Here is a 25047-nt window from a genome sequence, read left to right as displayed (position 1 = left end):
AGGACTTGACTTTGTGAAACTCGAGCTCTGTTTCCACTTGAATCTGATCCTCTCTTCACTTTAGGACATTTCTACAAACGAATTTTATCTCAGGACGAATTAAAATACAGTGTATCTGAATAGGTCAACTCAACTAAATTTGGAGTCCATGTTCAAGATTATGTTAAGCACGTCCATTAAATCATCAACCTGCCAACGTACTACTAAATACCATTGAAGGAAGATGGCATCTGCATGTCCAGAACCTTCCTAACATCTCGCCATCTGAGTTATGCTTCCAATTGAAAATTATACTGTTCTATGTAATACGCTTTTAATTATTGTGTATCACCTAAACACTTTCTAGTTGCACATATTCTGTGATGGCCTTGGTTATTGGAAATCTTTTTCGCTTCTCTCGGCATCAATGATGGTAGAACTATAACCTGTTTGAACGGCTCTTCCTCCGAACAGCTATGAATGATGTTGTTTCTAATCCAAAGAACAGTTCCACGATAGTTTCATGTGCTAACTCAAGAACAGTCGGCTATAAGAAGTCACTGTTAGTTAAGCAAATTTTTTTTTCCCAGCAATAAACTAAAACCTAAATTTTGAAATACAAAAAAGAATTTGGTTTCTAATGGCTAAATATTCCTAATTTTCGACCAAAACAAAAGTGTTTCGTTATACAATTTTAAATAACTACAAATTTTGATAAAAAATTAAAATAAATATTTTGTATTCTTTAGATATAATATATATGCTCTATACAAGTTACTTTTATATGAGGACAAATATCTTGTGTGTAAATGTTTATGAAAATCATATGTTCTTTCAATTATTGTATTACCTTGTTCAATTATTTCAAACATGAAAATTAAAAATATAACATTATCTTATATTTTAAAAATCTTACATCATCATTTCACTTCATCTTAAGCGCAATTAATGGTCTTGCCACCGTTTCTGAGTAGAAGATTTTTCCCTTTCAAATGTCGAAGACAATACAGTTATTGATACTAAAATAAATTAAAGTAGAAAACAAGCACTCTACATACTTACAAATAAGTAGAAAAAAGATGCTTATCTGTAAGTAAAATCTAATGGTAAATAGTGAAGTTAAAAAAGACAAAATTCATTTCATGTACAAAAAGCGCAAAATCAAAAGATATAAATATAGTATTTTATGGATTTTATTATGGCATATGTGAAGAAAAATTTGAAAAATGAGAGGAAAATATATGATTGCGATACACAATACCATATAACATATTTTAAATAGGCACATCTCCAGTTGTCACTGTTCACGTCTGTTAATGTGCATAGGAGAAATATTTAAGTGTTTATAAGGTGAGCTATAAGCATTGATCCATCTCGTTGACTCATTTACTATAAAATGATTAATATTGTTAACCTTCATCATACCAATTTATTTCTGCTTCAGTAATTAGATGTATATAAATAGTAATAAGCTTCGAATATGTATTACATTGTTTTGAAGTCAAAGGATTTATTTAGTACCATTCTTACATTGAATACACATTTTTAAAGTTTTACACTAGTAGTTACCCGCGGCTTCACACGCAATTTTCAAAATCGAAGGGTGTGTGTGATAGAATTCTTCCTTTCCTTCTTATTGAAAGCATTTATATGTAATATGACGGAGCCCTGTGCTATTTTTATAACAGAAGTAGGACATATCAAGAACATGGTTATTTTTACCATCCATGGTTGAGAAATTCAAAATTTCAATAACATTTTGACTGGTTATATTTAGGTTTCGTTGTATGAAATCGGTTCTGAAGAAGTGTAGCGAGCCGTAGATAAAATTATCTCAAATAAAAATGTGCCCGTAAAATGAAAGACTACAATTTAGAGAATCCTAAATTAATAAAAATCAGTTAAAAGGTTAGATTGCGGCTAATTAAGAGAACTAATCAAAAATGTTTTTATTTTGATAAATTTAGAAATAGTTTGTTAAGTTTCGTGAACTGGCATATGTAATATGTACTTGGGTGAGGACATTGTGGATTATTCGAAGTCCTAACTACCTATCACGTGACTGAGAAGTAATAGGGTAAGATGACAAAGAATTTGTGTGTAGGGAAGTTAAATTATGTAGGGTTGGTAGGCCTGGCCTAAAATGGATTTCAGCTGAGCTAGAAACATTTAAATTCAGGCTGTCTGCCTATATATCTGTTTGTCCGCACAATTCTCAAAAACGAACTGACTTGAAGTTGTGCATAAAGCTTAATCTATACTAGGAAAACTGAATTAAATGAGGGAGTACATGTCACTCCATGGGATTTGGCCGAGCGATACCGAATATTTTACACTGGTTTTAATTGCAAATATGATGACAATGAGAAAATAAGAGGCAACCAGTGTGAACCGGCCATTTTGTTAAATGACTCCACACTGGAAGAAGTCTGCTCTTCAAAATTCCTAGGAATGCACCTCGATCGAGGGCTGACTTGGAATGAGCACATTGACCATGTTTGCGCAAAAATCTGCTCAGGCATTTTTGTTTTGAGATCTTTAGCCAAATACTGTCCGAGTCAGGTTACTGATTACGGCGTATTACGGCTTGATTTATCCCCATCTTGCCTACGGAGTGGTCCTTTGGGGAGCTTGCGCAAACACTCAGTTTCAAAGAGCATTCAGACTCCAAAAAAAAGCAATTAGAGTAATCGCCAAAATCAAATTTAGAGAGTCGTGCAGGGAAGCTTTCAGGAAATTGCAGCTGTTGACTCTGCCGTGCCTCTACATTTTGGAAACAACTTTGTTTTGTGTGAGTAAATGTGCCTTAACCAGAGGCCAAGACATACACATGTATGAGACGCGTGGCAGAGCAAACTACCGGACTGGGAGACACAGAACGGTAGTTTATGAACGCCTACCCTCGCAAGCGGGTGTGCAGTTCCTCAACAGACTGCCCAATTCAATTAAACATGCCCCAACGCCTAAGGCGTTAAAGACTCGCCTCAAACGCTTCTTGGTGTCTCAGGCATTCTATAATGCGGGTGAGTTTTTGGCATTTGACTGGGAGACCGCCCAATTAGAAGACTGACTCTGATGTGCCAAGTGGGGTGCATTGGCGAAGAATGAAAGAGGCGTGATTATAAAATTGTAAGTATGAATGTGTATTGTGTGTATGAATGCTTGGAATTTTAGAAACCCCGTATTGACGTTTGCCATACAATGTATATACAATGTCGCTGCAATAAAAAGATTTTGATTTTTTTTTTGATATGCTTGTGAAATATTAACACATTTAGCCTGACTATTCCAGCAAATACATAACTTTATATTGGCGGCGTATAGAATTTTATTATTTAAACACTAATGTGAAATTCAATTTAATGAACACAAATGTAAATGTATAATTTGCAAGATACGTGGAGACAGACTAAATCTTGCATGAAATTTCATTTGTACAAGAATAAGTTCTATGATGTTGACGTTAGTGTCAACTTTTTTGTATGATTTTTCTCCAGAATGAAATGATTTAAAATTTTTTAACCAACCTCAGCAAAGTCTGTTACAACGCGTGATGTGGTGTGCTTCTACCTTGTGAAATACATTACTAAATTAAATGAAACACACGCATACAAGAATTTATTTAAGATAAACTTCGAAATAAGAACCCAAAAATAATACAGCATAGTATAAAAATATATTTAAAAATATAAAAAACCTATCAATAAAAGTGAAAAATACAAAGAAAATTATCTGGCTGAGCTTGGATACACAGGTACATCACTTGAAATTACAGCCCGTACTACGGTAGGTATCCAGAGATTGAGCACGCAGTCTATTACTATTCGGCGCGATTGCAAAACAACCCGACAGCTATACACAGCAATTCTCGGCACATAACCTTACAAGATAGGAGTATATAATAGATAAACTACCTCCATGTAGGCCTCGGTAAGGTCTCGTACGAAATATGTTAGTGATTAATAGTTTAAGCTCGTACTATATTGCTGAAACATTGATTATGCTTTGCTAATATTGGGGTGGTTTTGTGGCTTGGACATGCTGCAAGCTATTATCTGAAGATCTCACAAGGGGCTTTCAAGAGGCAGATAAAAAAACCTGTCATTTAAATTCTTTTTATAATTTACCGCTTTTAATGCATAATTGACTATAGCAATCGTGTTTAAACCACATATCGTACAACCCATCTTCCCTCCATTAAGTGCCCTGGATGAAGAATAGTTTTATATTTTGCAAATACCAAACGAACGTGATCTGAAATAAATTTAGTCACGTAAATTGTAAAATAATCGTGACTCATAAAGTCGCCCACTGAAACAGACAATTTGATATATTTAAGAATCAAATGTAGAATCCAAAACAAGAGTATTCAAACTAGTATTAACGATTCCATAGACAAATATATATATATTTTTTTAAATGTTCGTTTTAAGCTTAAAATTTATGGCAAGTTTATCCCCTCTATCTCAAGATCTCATTCGCAAATATTTCATACGAAATATTTCAATAAATGAAAGCAAATTCTGAAAACAATTAACTAAACACGGTTTATTCATGGAATCAAATCAATCTCTGCCTATAGGTATAATTTATTAATAAAAAAATGTTAAATTCAAATAGTTGAATCAGTGTAGATAAGAGAAATGTGAGGTACTGAATTGTTTTATATAATGATATCGGTACATCCAATACATTCTAACTGTTGTAAATGAGTTTTTCACTATTTAATGACTTTCAAGATGATACTAGCACAGATAATTATTTAAAATACTAGCTATTTACCGCGGCTTCGCACGCTTCTCGTAAGCTTTGCCCGTGCATGAGCATTTCTGGTTGAAGTGAATTATATTTCCAACACCATTGTAGAGTTTGTGTTGTTGCCACAATTAAGAAAATCTGTCAAGTATATAGCATTTTAAAACGAACATGTACTTTGTTCTCTGATGTCTACACTCAACCCATAACTTAAACCAGACTTATAATTTTAAAGACAAATATAAATCATAACAGCGCTTTCAAACAGTGATTGGCTATTTAATAATGAGACTGTCTCGCAATTGCAGTTTCTGCAGTCTTTTATATTAATTTTGAAACATTTTCTTTGTTATTATAGAATATTTAATTGAGTGAAAATAGAATAATACCGTGCTAGGTAGAAAAACAGAATAATAGTCTAGGTTGTATACTAAAATTAACTGTTTTTAAAAATTTTTTAAACCTTCTAATATTCGTATATAATACGTGAATTTAGATTTTCTCTTGAATATTGTATGATTTTAAGATGATGAAACTTATATGGCATATTAGTGAACCTGTTCTAACCTGAAAATATCTAAATTAACAACTTTGTTAATATAAAACTTCAAATGATAATTACTTGCAATTTTATATTTCCACTTTCCATCAGAATTATCATCCATTTTAAAATTTATGTTCTATTTTGTATACAGTAAAACAGATTCTAAGTTTAGTAAATCAAGGGTTTTACATAAAGCATACTAGTTTTGAATTATAGTCATAATTGTTACCTGTGCCTACACACAAATATTTTTCTGGTGGTTTGTATGATAATTTTTTGTAAAATGAACTGAGCCGGGGCTCAGTTTGGACATTTTTTGTCTTTTACCTTTCCCACCTCGGCCACTTTTTTATTTTTTATTATTTTTTTTTTTGGCTACAAACTTGAAACAAAATTACTTTTTAAAAATAGTGGGCCTAGAAATTCTACAACCTTTTCCCTCCCCTCAGTTCATAAAAAAGTTACCTGTTAAAAATTTTATATTTACTACTGCCGTACCTGATATTATGTTATTTATATACCAAATTGCTATTTATTATGTTATTTATATATCAAATTTCTATATTTTATTATGTTATTTATTTGTAAAATTTATATTTATTATGTTATTGTCCATATTGGAATTTTATCTATTGTTATTTAGTTTGTAAGTTACGCGGTGCACCGTGGTGTTGCAGTTAATTGTATTTTGCATGAAAATGTTTGCCACCTAATAATTATATCATGTACTCGAAATCTTGTCTCTCTTTGTCTATCTTCCCACTAGTGGCATGTGATGATTTTTTTTATACTTTGCTCCGAGTTTGGGAGGGGCGCGCTTCCGATACCTCCTGTCTATTTTCGCTAACTCGGGACAAAATGGTAGCAGAGCGTCGTTCCAATGTTTTTACCCTCTGCGGGCCCGGGGTTTTTGTTTTGCCACTGGTGGTGAGAGGAATGAGTTGGAGTTGGTAGATTGTTACTTCCTGCGCCTGTGCCGTCTCGCTGTGCTATTTTTCGCCGATCGACAGGAAGTGTGTGAACTTGTTTATTATTTTCTGATTTTTGTTACTTGTGTGTTTTTGTTATACTTTGTCTTCGTTGTTTTTTTTTTTGCTGGTTTTGTTCTGGTACGGCGTAGTGTTTTGTTGTGGTATTTTGGTTTCGCTGCCGTGTTTCGTGGACGGCAGGAATTCTGGGGACCCTGCTGAGAGTGTTGTTCACTGCGTTATTCTCTTGTCGCCTTAGTTATATTGCTTTGTTAGTCGTTGACTTCGAGTGTGTTGCTTGTTAGTCTGTGTCTGTTATTCATTGTTATCATGCCTGTCTCTTTGGTACCTGAGTACTTATTGAAGGAGGATCTCCATTTTGAGTTGTTGGCCCGTGGGCTTACTCCGGATTCCGACTGCGAGTCCATGCGGAAGCAACTGCGGGATAATATGGACCTGGACACGACCTGGCCTAGAGATTTGACGTTCCAGAAGCAGAGGCCTATTTTGGAGGCTAAGTTGGAGACTTTTGAGAATAGTCAGGAGGACTGGTTGGAGTCGCCGCCTACTGGCCGAGAGAGGGCTAGGTATTTGTCCCGGCTTACCCATCTATATATGAGGCTGTCGCTACTTAGAGCCAAACTTTCTAGTTCTGGTGATAAGGAGTGGTTGGAGGAACGCATCACCTTGGTTGACGGCCTGCTGACAGTACTCGAGAGGGACGAGGGGGCAAAGGCTCCTGAAAAAACATTGTCTGCGGTTGACTCTGCTGCGGCTGTTAAGGGTGAATGCCGGACTCCTGGGTCAGTTGTTGCAGAATTTGATGTGGGCGTGGCGTCGGGGGTGTCTGGTGTGGACGGGGCCCGGGGGCCTGTGACCCAAATGCCTGCTGGATCTGGAGGACTGGGGACTGTGATGACGGGATCCTTTGTTCAGTATCACAAGCTTCCAAACCCACTTACCCCGTTGCTGCAGCGACTACCAACGGTGGATGGTCTAGATACTGAAGCTTTGCTGCGGTTTCTATCTTAGATCCTGCGACTGCATGACTTGCCTGGCCTTCAGGGAGCGAGCTTCCTGCATGTCATCTCTCCGTTTTGTAGGCCACCTTTGGGTGACTGTCTGGTTCGAGTTCTCCAGAGGGGTGGAACCCTGGATGACTTTCATAGGGAGGCATTAGATTTCTTTGTTCCTGGTCCGTTGAGGAAACGTCTCCGTGTGGAGAAATTCTTTAGGCCTCAGGGCAACGAAGAGAGTTTGGCAAAGTTTGTGGCCGAGGTGAGGGACACTGATAGGGTGTTAAGGCTCGATATCCCCGAAAGTACTGTGGTCACCTCCATTCTTGAGGGTCTCAATCCTGAAGAGAGGTCCCGTCTGGTTTTTGCTTCCACCTTTTCTGAACTGGACCGTCTGTGCATTGCTTCGCGCAGCGTGCAGTTTGCTGACCGGCAGAGGGCGGAGAGGAACAATCATCGTTCCATCCAGCCCTCCAGGGCTGTCACGGCCATACAGAATCCCGTGGATGGGCCACATCACTCAGGTGGGCTTCGTCTACCCATCTGCTATGCCTGTGGTGAACGAGGTCATACTCGTCGGGAGTGTCCTAGGAGATATGGCCTTGGTCCAAAAAAACTAGATCAAAGGGGGGTTTTATCTGAAGTTCCCCCGAGGTCTAAGAAAAAATTTCAAAAAAATAGTACCTGTGCGAAAAATTTGATTAATAGTCTGGACACTATGAGCCTAGCAGAAAAGGGAAACCTACGGCTTAGGACAGCATCTTCGGTGTGCCCTTATATCAATATCTTAGTGGGAGACTCAGTGCATAAGGCCCTAGTTGATTCCGGGTCAGCCTGTAGCCTCATCTCTTCCCGTCTTTTTGAAGCCATTTCAGGGTTAGGTTTGGTGAAGCACACCAAGGAGTCTTCTTTAACTTCCTGGACTGCTTCTAATTCACCGCTTCCAATTTCGAGGAAGGCTTCAATCAAGTTTAAGGTTGAGTGTTTTTCATGGGTGTGGAGCTTCCTTGTGGCCCAGGACCTGAGTATGGATTGTATTTTGGGGGCGGATTTTATTCAAAAGAATGGTTTGGTGCTGGATCTTCAGGCGGGCCAGTCTTATTTCAAATTCAATCGGCGAGTGTCAGTCCCCTTTTCTGATAATTTCAAATCGACACCGCAGGTTAGTGAGGTGGAGTGTAAGGAAGGTTCTGCCCCTGGGGACCCGTTCGGTCACTTGGATGAGGAACAAGCTGGGGTTCTCCGTGAGCTTTGCTCAAGATTTCCGGAGGTCCTCACACACAAGCTCGGTTCTACCCATCTCATTGAATATGAAATTCGTCTGACTGACACTCAGCCAGTACGCTCCCACCCATACAAGTTGGCTCCTCCAAAGATGGAGGTTATGCGTGGTATCATCAAGGATCTCTTGGATCAAGACAATAGACAATAGACAATAGACAATAGACAATTTATTGGCCATTAATAATTTTCAATAAAATTACAATAGGCTTCGTCAAATATTAAGGCTTAAATTACTAGCCTAATCTAAAGTTAAAAATCCTTATGAACGATCTCACGCCTAAAATATTCATTAATATTATAGAAAGGTCTATTTTTTAGCCAAGAATACAATTTATTATTAAAAACTTGACATGGTAAAGTTTGAACAGCATAAGGTAACAAATTGAACATTTTAATGCCTAAGGTTGTATGGTAATTCATGGTTTTACCTAATCTAGCTCTATCTACATTTAACTTATCTTTATTTCTTGTATTATAGTGATGAACATCATTTCTTTTCAAAACCATGTGTGACTTTTTTCTTATATCTACTAATACCTCATAAATATACAGATTTATAACAGTTAAAACACCAATATTTACAAACAAAGGTTTACAATGATCTAACACAGGTGCATCCGCTACAATTCTCACAGCCTTCTTTTGGATTACTAGCACCTGATCAATGCCTGTACCATTACCCCAAATTATTAAACCATATCTAATAATACTTTCAAAAAATGCAAAGTAGGCCATTTTTATATACCTTTGTGATACTATTTTTTTTTAATTACACAATAAGTAAATAACCCTAGATAATCTCTTGCATACATAATCAATGTGTTGTTTCCAAGATAGCCTGTTGTCCACTATTATCCCCAATAACTTAACAAAAACTTCAGATTCAAATATAGGCCTATTAATATTCTTAAGAGTTATTAACATTTGTTTTGTTTTTTCTGCGTTTAAATAGAGACCATTTACATTAAACCAGTTAACAGTTTCATTCATTGTAGTCTCTACCAAGTTGTTTAAGTAAAGCAAATTTGTGTGACTATTTAACAAAGTGGTATCATCAGCATATATAGTAGTAAAACTAGAGACATTAAAACTTAAATCATTAATAAATATAATAAACAAAACAGGACCCAACACAGATCCCTGTGGAACACCTATATTTATATCAGCCACTTGGGAATAAGCTCCATTAACCATAACAACCTGTTTGCGATTTGCAAGATAGGACCTTAACATGTTCAAATTCTTTGCACGAAACCCATAGAATTCCAATTTGTTCACCAGTATATCAGGTCTAACACAATCAAATGCTTTGCTCAGATCGCAAAGTGTGATCTGAGCCCAACAATTATTTTCCAAAGCTAAGAGAACATTATTTACAAGAGTATTTACAGCTTTAACCGTTGAACAATCAGTGCGGTAACCAAATTGACTAGAACTAAATAATTTGAGATTTTCAAAATGAATACATATTTGATGTTTAAGTAATTTCTCAATTACCTTAGACAAGATTGGTACACATGAGATAGGCCTATAATTATTCGGACAATCAAGTGAGCCATTTTTATACACAGGTACAACTTTTGAAAATTTTAAACATGTTGGAAAAATCCCTTCCAATACACAACAATTAATAGAATATGTCAAAGGCTCAATTATATAATCAATAACAGCCTTAATTAAAATACTACTCAATCCATACACATCTTTAGAATGGGAATTTTTTAGAGATAAAACAATTTTACGAACATCATCTACAGTGACAGGACAAAAAACACACTCCTCAAATGGAGGCAATAACTTATTAAGACATTGATTTGCACTATTCACAGAACTTTACACTTTGGCACTGATCTCTTCAATAGCTGTCACACAGTGTGAGTTGAATTCATCAGGCAGAATATTACTGGACCGACTGCGTATGGTTTCCTTCCCCGATGCCTTGTTAATGATTGTCCATGCTGCTCTACATTTTATTGACTGCATTTTCTATGTAATCTTCATTACTCTGTCTCTTTGCTTCTTTAATAGCCAGTCTATAGCGCCTTCTAAGAGTTCTCAGCAAGTTGAGTAAATTATCATTATTCGTTCTATTATAAATGTCATGACAACACAAAATTTGCTTTTTCATGTTCTCTAGCTCTGGGGTATACCAATTTAAATTTTGCTTTTTAGTTCTATTATTAGGTTTATTAATCTTTATCTCTTGCATTGGATGGCATTGATTAAAAATTTCTAAAAATGTACTATAAAACAAATCAAAAGTTTCTTCTGCTGTTAAGTTACAATTCTGAGGAGCAATAAAATTCCAGTCTACCTTACTTAAACAGTATTTAAACCCCTCCAGGTTCACAGTTGTATACCTTCTTGCAAATTGAATCGAAGGCCTACTTGAATCTATTTTACCGGGGCCATCAGTCTTCTTATTGATAGGCCTATTCTCCGCCAACCAAACCATAATTTGAATAGCCTTATGATCTGACAACAAAGGTTCAAAAATATGCAGCTCGTAATTTTTAGGGCAGAGGTCAGTAATAACATTGTCCAAACAGGCTTCTCCACGAGTAGGCAAATTATTTACACAAAACAAATTATATTGCCGGAGACAGTTCAAAAAGTCATTTACACTAGGTTTTGAGGTGTGTTTCGGATATCAAAGTCAGAATTAATATCTCCACAAATTATTACTTTACATTTAGGCCTAAGTCTGATTAAAAATCTCAGAAGTTGATCTAACTTGTCCAGAAAGACATTTACTTTACCTTCAGGGGAACGGTACAGATAAATAATAATGACATTTAATTCAATCAGCCTGATAGCACACACCTCAAAATGTAATTCTTCACAACATTTATTTACGTTCAATTTCTCAGTGACAAATTTATTAGATAAAAGTATACTTACTCCTCCTCTTATATGTGTCACACGGCAGTATGCACTACCAACCAAATAGTCATCGGGTACATTATAAGTCACTTCATTATCCCGTAACCAATGTTCACTGAGGCACACAATATTAAAATTATCAGATTTTAAAATCTCTTCAAGCTGTTCAACTTTTTTATGCAAACCTTGAATATTAATATAAAACATTTTTAAGTTAGGCAAGTTCAAACATTCCAAATCAGTCATGTTGACCATGTCCGGGCTTAGGCCTATGTCCTTTCTAATGGTATCATTAGCTGCTCGTTTAAAGATTCAGCCTGTGTCCGCCTCTTGGTTAGAAACTTAGTAACATAAATATTTTTAGGCCAAAAACTTGAATGATAGATTTCATTATAGAGGCTACTTGGTACTCCAACTTTAAATGAACTATATTCTTGAGGAAACTTTGAAGTTAATTTTTCCACAATATAGTCAGCTTCCTTCTTATCTTTAATATATTTCTCTAAGTCTTTAGATTCAATATGTGGACGTAGCCTAGATACAAATAGAAAAAGAAAGATACAAAGAGAAAGATACAAATAGAAAACCAAGGAGTTGTTGAGCCCTCAAACTCATCGTATGCCAGCCCAGCGTTCTTGGTTCCAAAGCCGAATGGAAAAAATCGTATGGTGGTCGACCTAAGAAAACTTAATGCCAAGATTGAAATAGACTCAGTGTCTCTCCCCGATCTCCATTCTGCTTTTGATTGGTTCGGTAAGGCCAAATTTTTCACTATATTTGATTTGAACCAAGCCTATCATCAGATTCCGTTGAAGAAGGAATCACGTCCTCTCACGGCCTTCTGTGTTCCGTGGAATTTGTATCAGTACCGATCTGTGCCTATGGAGCGCTGCCAGATATTATATCTGGAGAAGGGCCAGTAATTAGCTAGTATTTATTTAGTTTGGTTACATGACCTGAAGGGGAGGATTTCATCTTTAATTCGGATTCGTGGAGGCAACTAAGCCCCCGCCTCCTTCGAAAATTGGCTTTAAATATTTTTTTTTTTTAATTTTCGGCTACAAACTTGAAAAAAATTACTTTTTAAAAATAGTGGGCCTAGAAATTCTACAACATTTTCCCTCCCCTCAGTTCATAAAAAAGTTACCTGTTAAAAATTTTATATTTACTACTGCCGTACCTGATATTATGTTATTTATATACCAAATTGCTATTTATTATGTTATTTATATATCAAATTTCTATATTTTATTTATTTGTAAAATTTATATTTATTATGTTATTGTCCATATTGGAATTTTATCTATTGTTGTTATTTAGTTTGTAAGTTACGCGGTGCACCGTGGTGTTGCAGTTAATTGTATTTTGCATGAAAATGTTTGCCACCTAATAATTATATCATGTACTCGAAATCTTGTCTCTCTTTGTCTATCTTCCCACTAGTGGCATGTGATGATTTTTTTTTATACTTTGCTCCGAGTTTGGGAGGGGCGCGCTTCCGATACCTCCTGTCTATTTTCGCTAACTCGGGACAGAACTGAGCACTGATTCCATGTAAAAGATATAAATTGAACCATGGAAGCATATATGAAGTTCCAACGTAGATTTTGTAAACGTCTGAAAGGTGTGATACATAATGTCTAGACAGTAAAAGAGTCACGGCTATCACATGCTTGGTGCTATTTATTAGTTGATACCAACAAAATATTATAGCGATCATTATTGATATAAAACAAACTATTTATAACAGTCGAGTATAGCTTTCCCCGTTCATTATTTCATTTATTCAAAAAGTTGAAACTTAATACATATTTAACTCAGAGGATAAAAATGAGGAAATAATTAATGTGGACTCTTGGGAAATGGAATATTCTCTTTTCTGAATTCTTAAAACTCTCAGTAAATGACTGATTAATCAGTCTCGGGGTTGTTTTCTTTTCATTAAAATTCTAAAGCTTGTACAGGATATTTTACTAATGTTTAATTCAAAACGTTTAATGCAACGTTATTCTGTTACTAAGCGATGGAGGTTATGAATAATACATTACATCTGCTTTTAAAGATAACTAACAAATCTGGCCTAGGTTTAGATTGAACAGAGGTTGCTCTATTAATTTTAACCGGTGGTTTTAATCTGAATTTTTTAAAATGAAAAGTTGTGATTTTAAAGTGTAAACATTTTAGCACTTAATAACTTTGATATAATTGGCCGGATATATTGCTCCTGGGAATAGGGAACAATCTTTTAATATAAAAAAGGTCCTTCCAGGTCCTTCAGAAAAAGTAATTAGATTATTTGACAACCGATGTAATATTAATTAATTTATTGTGGGATGTAGACGTACTCAATATCTTAAAAAATCGTTCTTTCTAATAAGTTTTTTTCTGTAGGAATGCAAATTTGATTGATTACATATATGTAATTCGGGAGTTTCAAAAAGGACAGTTATATTTAAAGCCCTGTATTATATTGACTAAAATTAATGCGTTAATTTATTGTTTCTTCCATTTTCCCACAGTTTTGCCTTAGAGGTTTACTTTTTCAAAAAAATTATCTTTCATGTATTGATTAAATTATTAAAAACCCGCTTTATTTGTATTACTCTTTGATCAAAAACCTTGAAAATTATGGTATGAAACATGTAAGCCTGAGCCCGATACTTTATTTAGTTATATATGAAATTATGTTTTGAATTTAATTTAATTTTAAATATGTTATATTATTATATATGCATTCATCTTTTACCAGTTTTAACTTCGTTGTACGATATTATTTACCAGATCTCCTCTGTGACTCAACAGTCTTCTTCTTCAAGAGCAGACTTGTTTCAAATCTCTCTTTTTTCAACTTCCTCTGTCTAGTTAAATCCTGTATGTTATCTACCAAACTTTATTGAACTTTATTCGTTATTTTACTCGAGCGACTAACTCGCCCTTTTAAGTGGTTGTCTTCATCCTGAAATGCTGTATTTTTTACAAAAATTCTCTGTGCCAGAAGAGGCGAAGCACAAGTTCAAAATAGCGGATGAGGCGCTACAGACGGTGGGCGTGGCAGTCGCAGAAGACGTGGGATATGCGTGGCTGATTCATTCAGACTTTTGTTCATTAAATGTGGGTTTATTATCAGCGTATAAATAATAAAACTCTACATGCAAAACCACTTTAAAATGAAGTTGCATGTGCTGGGATAGTTAGTCTACATATATAATAAATGACAATATGTCATCTTATGAGTGTATTCAGTTTGTTTACAAACTTACTTATTAAGTCTTGAGCCAAGTATATGTTTATTTATATAGTATATGTAAGTGTTGTTCGTTTTGGCTGCAGAAGGCACCGACTGTGCTGTTTGAGAGCGCACTGCACATCCTCTTCAGAGTGGCAAGGAACTTCTAAATTCTTACATGTTAGTGGAAACGTGTAATAAATTTTGATTTTTAAATAATATTTGTCAATTCTTTTTTTTTAATTTTACCACTAACATGCTGCCATAAGTTGCTGTTTCGCACTGACGAGTAAGTTTTTCCTTTACTCTAAAATTTAGTGTTTATTTAATGTTCAAAGTTTGTGAAGGTTAAGAGCACATGCTAATCTTGGTTAAAGAATTTGGAAGTGAATGAATGATAAGTAACTGAATCTGAGCACGCTATCCACGGTGTTTTTTTCTTTCTAGGTTTAATTCTGATCCGCCATTCCGTTCGCCACCATGGGAGCTCGCTTCCTAATTGTCTATTTTGGGTGTGCGAGCGGAGATGTGCGGTTTCAGTTATCATTATAATTACACATAATACCAATGTAAGTATATTTGCTAAAGGTCAGTCAAATCCCATAAATTTAAATGTACCATCACGTAACTTGGTATTCTTAATACATAAACGAAGTTTCTTGCACAGTGTCAACTGTATAGGTCAGTACGTTTTCAAGATATCGTGCGGACAGACAGACAGTAATAAAATGTATCCAGCCCATGATTGGTAGGCTTAAAGCTCAGCCCCTTTAAATAGTTTTAGGTCAGACTTACCAATCTTAAAATAAATAATTTTATTTTTCATTTTTACAAATACTTTGCCATCTTACCTTATTACTTCTCAGGCACGTGAGGGGTAGTTAGAACAGCGTGTATCCATGATAAATAAGTCGTATCACTTGTAGAAAGTTTTATTTCAACATAATATCCTATGATAATTTACCACTTATAAGAGTATCTGATAATTAGCTCGTCTGATAAAACCAATTGGCGGCTGTATAAAACAATAGTTAATGTATCAGATTGATCTAAATGTGTATAATGCAGAGGTACTCTGTTGTTAAAAGGGACGATGAAATCGAATTTAAAACAAACATCTCTGAACAGTTTCGCAACAAACACTACCCTGTGATCCCTTCCAGTGACACTTGGCAGTTTCAGAGTTTGGTTCAACCCTCTACAAGAGGGGAACAAGTTTAATTAGATCTGTTAAGAATATCAATCGATTCTAGCTTCAGGCTTGAGTTTTGACATTGAATATTTTTAATTTTAAATAATAATACAGGAATCTTTTATTTCTTATATCTAAATGTTACTAAAAGTCTATACAGTATTTGGCTTATGTACCTTAATATAATAGTTTGTTTTTATCTATTTGGATGCTTGAAAGAAATTATAACACAACCGATCTCCAATATAAATATTAGCTATATAACCCGTTAGTATATATTCGTATGTTTAAATAAACAAACAATTTGCCATTAACCTTATTTTATTCCTTCTCTAAAATTATATTAACGTTACCTTAAAGGCCACAGATATAGCATATATCGATATGTAATTGAAGTGTTCTATTACATCATAGATGACCATGATGCAGCAGTATACAAGAGCCACATATGAGACAACTCGTGTGTTGTGTGATGGAGCGTTTCTATGGAGTTGGAAATCTATTTCCCTCAGTCGCTCCAGAAGTAGAATCTTCTTGGAAGACCTGCAAGACATTGCATCATATATGCCCATCACTCAGTAAATAGAGGACGTTTCTACGCAGTTGGAAATATATCTTTCTTAGTTTCTTCAGGAGTATAATCTTCTGTGTAAGTCCATAAGAGATTAAATGTACCTAACAATGATCTGTTCTAGAAGTGGAATATCAAAATTGTGTTTTATCTAATCAATTATAAAATTAACATATTAACAGCTTTACATGCTTACTGAATATATACGTGAATAATTATTCGAAAAAGACTAAAGCTTATAATTTTTTATATCTGTTGAGTTTTTATTTCATAACTAGATTTAACGTTATTGCACAATGTTTCCATCGTGTAGTATCAAATATTGAATTTCAATTGTTAAAATTGTTCTGTTAGTAACTAACCAAACAAGAATATCAATGCAGCTTTTAACAGCTTTCAATAGCTTTCCATAGTGATTTTAAGCACTAGTTTAGAAATAAGAAGCTGATTAAAGTAATCATCGATTAATAATAAGAAAAGAAATAAAATTCTAGTGCTTAGATTAACGTTGTCAGACATCAATCTAAGTTATCGATCCATATAGTAAATTGAGAAAAATGCAATCTTTACCCATCTTTATTCCAAGGGTATCAAGCAAACATATTTTTATACGGCGTAAATAGAAAACCCATGTTGTGGAAAAGACAAAAACCATAATTTTTTGCATTTATATGATTTAGGGATATATCTAGAAATAAAAAAAAATATAGTCCCTTCCTCACTTTCGTATTTTTTTATTATTAAATAATAATCCAGTTTAACTGCATACATTGTGATCATTTTAAGTAAGCAATCTCTTACCTGAGCAAGGCTACAGAAAGACACACGAGGGCTCCCAGGAAAGTCGAGAGAGCACTGGAGACCGCCATAATCAGTGAAGTCGTCGTCGTGTAGCGTCTTTGTTCTGGAACCTTACAAACAAAACTTATGATAAAATTGCATGTTATTTTAAAAATACAAGATTTAAAATTAAATAAAAAAAGAGGAAGGGAGATCAATTTAATTTATTCTACCTAAAAATATTCCAGCCACTTTATTTTAGAAAATAATAAGATTCACACGCCGGTTTGTGTTAATAGATCTGCCACTGTGTTAACCCGCGGTTTGTTTTGTCTTGATTAACAGTACTAATTAAATGCTAAGTCTGTAAAAGTTCAATCAATCAGCTATAAAAGTTATAAGCAATTGTTATTTTTTATTGGAAGTATTATGCAATTATAACACCTTGTGGTCTGACCCTATCTTTTCAATCTGCATAGGTTGAAAGTTTACTTAAACATTTCTTTCATTGAAATGAACTAAGATCATTGAAACACAAAACAATATGTATTATCTTGTGACACCACAAATGTGAAAAACTTGATTTAAATAATTCCCCGGCCTAGTCGAAAAATATGAGTAAATATTATGGCAGCTAAATTTAGACTCTGATTTGATTTACGTGTAATTTATAGATAACAAAACATTTAAAGCTATAAAACACTTGTTTATTACAAAATTATTAGGAAATGTAAAAAAATTCTTGACAATTTTTAATTTTTCCTCAAGGTACATAAAGAAAAGTGATGAAAATTTGATTTTTCAATTTCACATTTTGAAGTTCAAATGGCCACCACATATGAGTAAATGGCTTACGGAGCGGATATATATATATATATATATATATATATATATATATATATACTTTTACATGTAGCTTTCTTACATTTGACCTCTTAAACAAAATAATCTTAGTAGTACAAAAGTATATAATACTCCATTCACACAGCAACGATTCAAATAATAGCTCCGTCGCTCACCATGATCATCTGTTCTAGGTAGGTATATTTCTCAGCTCAAACCACAAACCGTTCCCAGCTCTCAATTTGTTTAAGAGAATCTGGTAAGGGTTTCTATAATCTATAGGCAGTGACGGTTATTGGTTGTGGTTCTGTGTTTTGGAATTCTGAGACCAGTTTAATATACACCTAAGTAATTGGTCATACAACTGGACTATTAAGTAATGACTTCAAGGACAAATTTATTTAGAAAACTAAAAATACGTTTCCACATAGATAATACAACATAAGGCTTGAATAAAAAAATTCATCTTCCCAAAATGAATCTTTAAACATTCATCTTTTCAAATGTTCCTACTAGTACAGTACTTGTAGACACGTAAGGATAATTTGCTCTTACACCATACTGGTTACACTAGCTGAAATGCACTATTCCATTGTTATCTTTACCTCTGTATTGAAGAACATCTCGTAGACCCAGCCACAAAGGACAACCGCAATAACAACCATAAGAAAGGCAGAGTAGAATAACCAGAGGTTAGAGTGTCGGGCGATCTCTCCTCTGAGGGGTAACCTGGCCAGGGAGACCGGCAATAGGCCTACCAACTGTAAAGTATGAAGGAGTATAGGTGAGAACACGTACATGACTAGGTGCAGATTACTGGGTAATTCCTCGATAGATCAATGGCAAGGCAAGTATTTGTCCACTCAGTCTGTGAACAGCTTTACCAATCTTGACATTGTAGGAGAGTGTTTGCAAGTCCATTTCGTTAACTAGAAATAGTTTTACTGCAGTATTTGTTTGTTCCACATCGGCAATATCCAATATAAAATAAATAATAAATAAATAATATAATGATATAAATTCTTGGTGCTCAGAGTCAATTTATATTGTATAAGGACATAAACCAGCGGAATCGTTAAAAGATTTGCCCTAAAAATATTTTATTATAAACAGTGTTAGTTTTTGTGGGGTCCGAAATGGGAGGACATTGTAAAGGTTAAAATTATCAACCAATAATTTGTTCATATCTTATTTTATTTTCTTATTCTTATTTATATATGCAAAACCAACTTTTAGACTTATAAATATCATTATATTAACGTCAAAATACGAGACAAACAGACTAAAAGTCACAATTTACTCTAAAAGTCGTTCTTCAAAAGGTAATCTGAATCTGATTTAGCTTTAATTCTTCTCTAATTTAATGATTGGTGCTTAGTGGGTAAGAGTGTGCCTGGTTTTCATGGCGCATTGTTGAAAAGAGAAGGGTGTTATTTGAGAGTCAAGATCTAGAAATAAAAACTTTAGAGTGGACGCATAATCGCTAAAAGCATGTTGACTAACGCTAAGATTCAACTGATTTTACTTTTTAAAAAGTTTATTGTCTTTCTTTACACCAGATAGAACTCTAGAAAAATATAAACATATTGTACCTTTATGATAACTGGAAAAAGGTTTTTTTCAATTTCTCCTCAAAAATTGTCAGTCCCCGCAAACGTTTGTTATGGCATAACGTTCGCTATTGGATGGATGACGCTGAGGCAATGCGGGCTGAGCGGTTGTCAATGTGTCCTTGAGGGTGGTGTCGTCTCATTCATATTTACCACCTGTTTGTAATTAAAACAAAAGAAAGCGCGTGAAGAAAATAATTACTTGTATTACTGCAGTCCATTTAGTAACTAATATATTTCAAAACAATGTTCCATAGGGAGTGGAAAAATCCGAATGTTGGTACCATTTATTTATCCAATATAAAATGTACTGATAGTAAAACGGTCCATTATAATGGGCGTGGATAAAAATATCATTCTTTATCCAATGCGATAGCTACTATTTTATGTTCAAGTATTTTATTACTATTTATAACTAATATAACTGGATTGTTTGCCTCCCTTTCCACTTTTATTTGAATAAAAAACCAAGTTTTGTTTAAAATGTTCTCTTGAGTCTTAAACCCTTCCGTAAATAAAACGTTGACGGTGTAAAATATTCTATACAACTTTGGGCTGCAACGCGGTACTCAACATAAAGGCTTACAGCCACAGTTGAAGTTCTATACAACAGAAGCGCTGACGGCAATTTTAAACTTTGACAATGTAGCAGCCCCGCAGCCACCTCAGGCTACAACTTGCTACAATTAAAATATTGATTTTATTGTCCCGCGCGTAATTTTTTTCTCGTACACATAGTGTTTAATTAAAAATTACAGCGATATCCACTATATCAAAGTCATAAATGTTTATAATTCTTTAATTATTTTAGATATCCTTTTATCTATTCCATAAATCATTAATGTTATTCGATTCAAACAACTAATAAGTTGCCGCTAGATCAGAACGAACGCGTTCTAATGTGCAATGAATTTTGTTACCCCGCGTTACATACGGGTTGATGAGAGATTAGGTGTATGAGATGCACCAATCACAATACTGAGTGTGTTGCTACAGGTCTTCCTATCTCAACTCTCCAGCACTAACTGGTTCCATAGCTCCCGACTCCTGATGTGGTCTAAGAACCCCACAGGAGTCGCTAGTGGTGGCCAATGAGAAATATTCCGTTAGGTTAATTTGTTGAACTAAAAAACAATGTTACAGATCTTTATCAGAAAGTCACCGTTCCTCAATATAGGATGGAAATTAAAGACGGGTTTCGAGAGGTTATAAGCATTAAAAATAGTACTTAAATGAGGAATAGTACAAAATGTTATGTTTTTAGTAGTAAAAAATGTTTTTATGTTATGCGTATGAATGATACTTGCAGGGGTGAGTGAAATTAATATACATTGGACTAAGTTTTTTAATCCTAAAAATTTAATTTTCTTAAAGGAAATAAAAAAAAAATCGTGAAATTTCTTCAAGTTACATTTAATGAAATATTGCAATTTCCTTAAGTCATAAATAATTATAACACTGTCATACTTAATAAGCAAAATTATTCACTTTAGCGTGGTTGAAAATTACTGAAAATTCCGGCTTTAAACGCCTACCACCCCACCACAGGTAATAAAAGAATATATACTTTTATTATGCCCGGCGATTTTGTAAGATTATTTCTGCGAAAAACGTTTTCTGTTTAACAACCTAATGCAATATTTTAAAGTAATAAGCAATTAAATATATAAAGCGCTAGAGTGGTTCTTTCTGGGATTTAAAAATGTCTACGTGAGATGAAACCATTACAAAAATTCTGTCATCAGCATCATCTCACATACATAGGTTGCTGACTGAACATACGTCAATATACGTCTTCTGTGTGCTTCCAATTGCTAGTAATGGCAAAAACAGTCATTGACAACTTCAATGTCCCTGGAATGCCAAAAAATACTTAAAATAATAAAAACATTTCCGTAACGCCAAATATTAAAATAAAAAAATAATCAAATATAGGAGTACTATTATGACGTAGTCAAATGCACATTCAAACCCAACATAGAGAGTACGTCATAGTTTCACTTTCGTCGTAGTAATTTAATAATGTATTATTAAAATAAATATTTTAATTAGAATAATAGTAGAGAACACAATTGAGAAAAAATTATCTGGTTTGTTTTTTTTTTGTTTAAGAGAATACATGACTCCAGTTTTGTAATTTCCCTCAACTTTTCCCAGTGTACAATACTTATAGAACTTATAAAAAGTATAAGTAACTATCATTACTTATCGTTACCTTTCTATTTTGGATACGGAGTCATCTATTTATAGTTGTAATCTACCTCCATTTACAAGAATTATATTTACTCGACATATATTACCATCTTCGTATCCACTTACAAATCATTCAGTGCGTAGATTATCAATGGGGCAAAAGTTTACAATATGGAAATAAAAATGCTTTTAAATAATCACAAATGAAGTGAAATCTGTTAATTAAAAAAAATGAAACTATCTGAAATTCCTTTCAAATCAAGTAATGTTGTGAACAAATCGCTAAGTATTAGAACTTTTCCTTAGTTTTAGTAAATATTTTAATAAATTATGTTAAAATTTGTTTGAAATCCCATAAGACAGATACTTAACTTAAATCATCTGGAACTATTTTTCATGACGCGGAGTTGCTATGACAAGCGTCTGACAAGAAACACTCCGCCGCGTTACATTTTCTCATTACACTAAGTGCGCACTGTTTATAATGCACTAAGCAAGCACTTGGTGTACGAAGCTAATGGCGCTGTTGGTGACCAACTCACTGTTAGCATCTGTTTACTAGTTCACACTGGGTGATTGTAAATACAGGTTGTAAGTATCGTTAAACAGGTGAATATCTGCTAACGTTACGCAGCACACTTTCAAGAAACTGCATGTGATTATTAGACAATAACATTATTTTATACATACATACGAGGTAGGAGTACGCCACACCACGTTTTTCGTAACTGGCTCCGCTGAGGTTCAATGCATAATTTCACTCCTATCGATTTTCTTCAGTAATGAAATCAACTTTGTACATCTGCCGGCAAAAAGAAGAAACATTGTCTTATCCCAGTAGAGACTGGTTTCTACGACCCTCAGCAATTTGACACGCGCCATCACAGAACTCATTCTTGTTTAGGTACAAATGATGTTTAATAAAAGTTCTCTTCTTCTTCTGTGTTTCAAAAATATTCAGCTGATAACAATTATTTAACCTATTGCTCATCTGATATCCCGATTCATTGTGCAATGGAGAGTATGTTCAGTACAAAAACATCTCTGAATACCTTGAGTTACAACTTTGTGTACTTTAACTAATTTACTATAGACATTTTTCCCCGTACCTGGGCCAAAACTTATTGCGCAGTTGCGAAAATTGCCAAATTCTTATAATATTTTCTGTGATTCTTTATTGATCTTATAAATAATTCTGAAATATTTTAAGCCAAATTAGCTAATGGTCCTAAACATCAATGACCTTTATAGTTATCAGAACGTGACTTTTTCAGAACCTTTCATTCATGCATGTGCATGCATTTAAGGAGTCGTTTACTAATCCAACAAGATCTTTAATGACGGTGCCTGCATTTAGTATGAAGATTTGTGATGTTAATTTAAAAGTGTGTTATAGTGTGTTATTTAGGTTTACAGTTTAAATTCTTGCTCTTTGTTTTAATACTGTTACTATAGTAAATGGGGTAGGTAAATTACTTTGAGGTATTATTACTTGTATTGTATTTCCAAAATACATCGACCAGTTTCTAATCAATTTATTGTGCAACTACGCAATTTTATTAGCAATATGTAATATTGGAGAATCTTCACTCCAAGTTCGCCTTCAATTGTAAGAAGACGCGGTGAAAATATTTTTCTTAGTAGGACTTGACTTTGTGAAACTCGAGCTCTGTTTCCACTTGAATCTGATCCTCTCCTCACTTTAGGACATTTCTACAAACGAATTTTATCTCAGGACGAATTAAAATATATCTTAATAGGTGAACTCAACTAACTTTGGAGTCCGTGTTCAAGATTATGTTAAGCACGTCTATTAAATCATCAACCTGTCAACGTACTACTAAATACCATTGAAGGAAGATGGCATCTGCATGTCCAGAACCTTCCTAACATCTCGCCATCTGAGTTATGCTTCCAATTGAAAATTATACTGTTCTATGTAATACGCTTTTAATTATTGTGTATCACCTAAACACTTTCTAGTTGCACATATTCTGTGATGGCCTTGGTTATTGGAAATTCTTTTTCGCTTCTTTCGGCATCAATGATGGTAGAACGATAACCTGTTTGTACGGCTCTCCCTCCGAACAGCTATGAATGATGTTTTCAATCCAAAGAACAGTTCCAGGATAGTTTCATGTGCTAACTCAAGAACAGTCGGCTATAAGAAGTCACTGTTAGTTTAACCAAAATTCTTTTCCCAGCAATAAAGTAAAACCTAAATTTTGAAATATAAAAAAGAATATTGTTTCTAATGGCTAAATATTCCTAATTTGTGACCAAAACAAAAATCTTTAGTTATAACATTTTAAACAATTACAAATTTTGATAACAAATTTAAATTAATAACTTATATTCTTTAGATAATATAACTATATATGCTCTATACAAGTTATTTTGATATGAGGAAACATATCCTGTGTGTAAATTTTTATGAAAATCATATATTATTTCAATTAGTTTATTACTTTGTTCAGTTATTTCAAACAAGAAAATTAAAAATATAAAATTATCTTATATTTTAAAAATCTTATATTATCATACATTAACATTATCTTAATATATAAAATTATAGCAAGATTTTGGACTTCTATTACTGTTATATGTTCACAAAAAATGATAGGCTAAGTTTTATAACTAAGGTCTGTCCTCTTAATAAAATGTCTAACAACTTAAAAGAAAGTTAAATTTGTACTAGCAAATCAGCAAAATAGGTACCAATGAACAAGCCAATATTTATTTCCCAACTGAAACGTTGTACGTAAGGAGCTTCAGCTCCTTTAACGCTCGAAGATCCTACCATAATGTCGAGCATTATTAAAGAGGAACGCAGGGTTGTATTAAATCTAGAGATGTATCGATAATAGTGTAAACATCTTACCGATTGACAAAGAAACTACTACTTTTGTACGAAAGAGAAAACGAGATAACGTTGTAAATAAGAAAACGTTACTTTGAACACGGAAGTAAGTAATATACTTAAAAAGATCCAGCAGATGCATCTGATTACGAAGTAACCATCAACCTCCAAGAATATAAAGTTTGCACATATCTCAGATAACCAGATACAAATGATCTCTTAACCATTATTCTACATGAAAACACAAAAAGTCAATAACGAAATGTGATCAAACCATCAAATTTTGGTCGAAGAAGAAATTATATACTCCTTGTTTGAGTAACAGTCTTGGGCTTAACGATAT

General features: G+C 34.0%; 1 protein-coding gene across 1 annotated transcript in view; it reads right to left on the bottom strand.

Annotated features, from left to right (window-relative positions):
* LOC124363660 (putative gustatory receptor 28b) overlaps window positions 1-17287 on the bottom strand; it is a 30937-nt gene extending 13650 nt beyond the window's left edge. Inside the window, exons 1-2 of the mRNA XM_046818921.1 lie at window positions 17220-17287; window positions 16201-16390 (exon numbers count right to left, since the gene is read on the bottom strand). Coding sequence (XP_046674877.1) covers window positions 16201-16390; window positions 17220-17287 — 258 coding nt within the window. The remainder of the gene's footprint in view (window positions 1-16200; window positions 16391-17219) is intronic.
* Between the last annotated feature and the right edge of the window lie 7760 nt (window positions 17288-25047).

This window comes from Homalodisca vitripennis, chromosome 5 (assembly GCF_021130785.1).
Source record: "Homalodisca vitripennis isolate AUS2020 chromosome 5, UT_GWSS_2.1, whole genome shotgun sequence".
NCBI lineage: Eukaryota > Metazoa > Arthropoda > Insecta > Hemiptera > Cicadellidae > Homalodisca > Homalodisca vitripennis.
The sequence above is the reverse complement of the archived record's forward strand: the minus strand, read 5'-3'. Positions and strand labels throughout refer to the sequence as shown.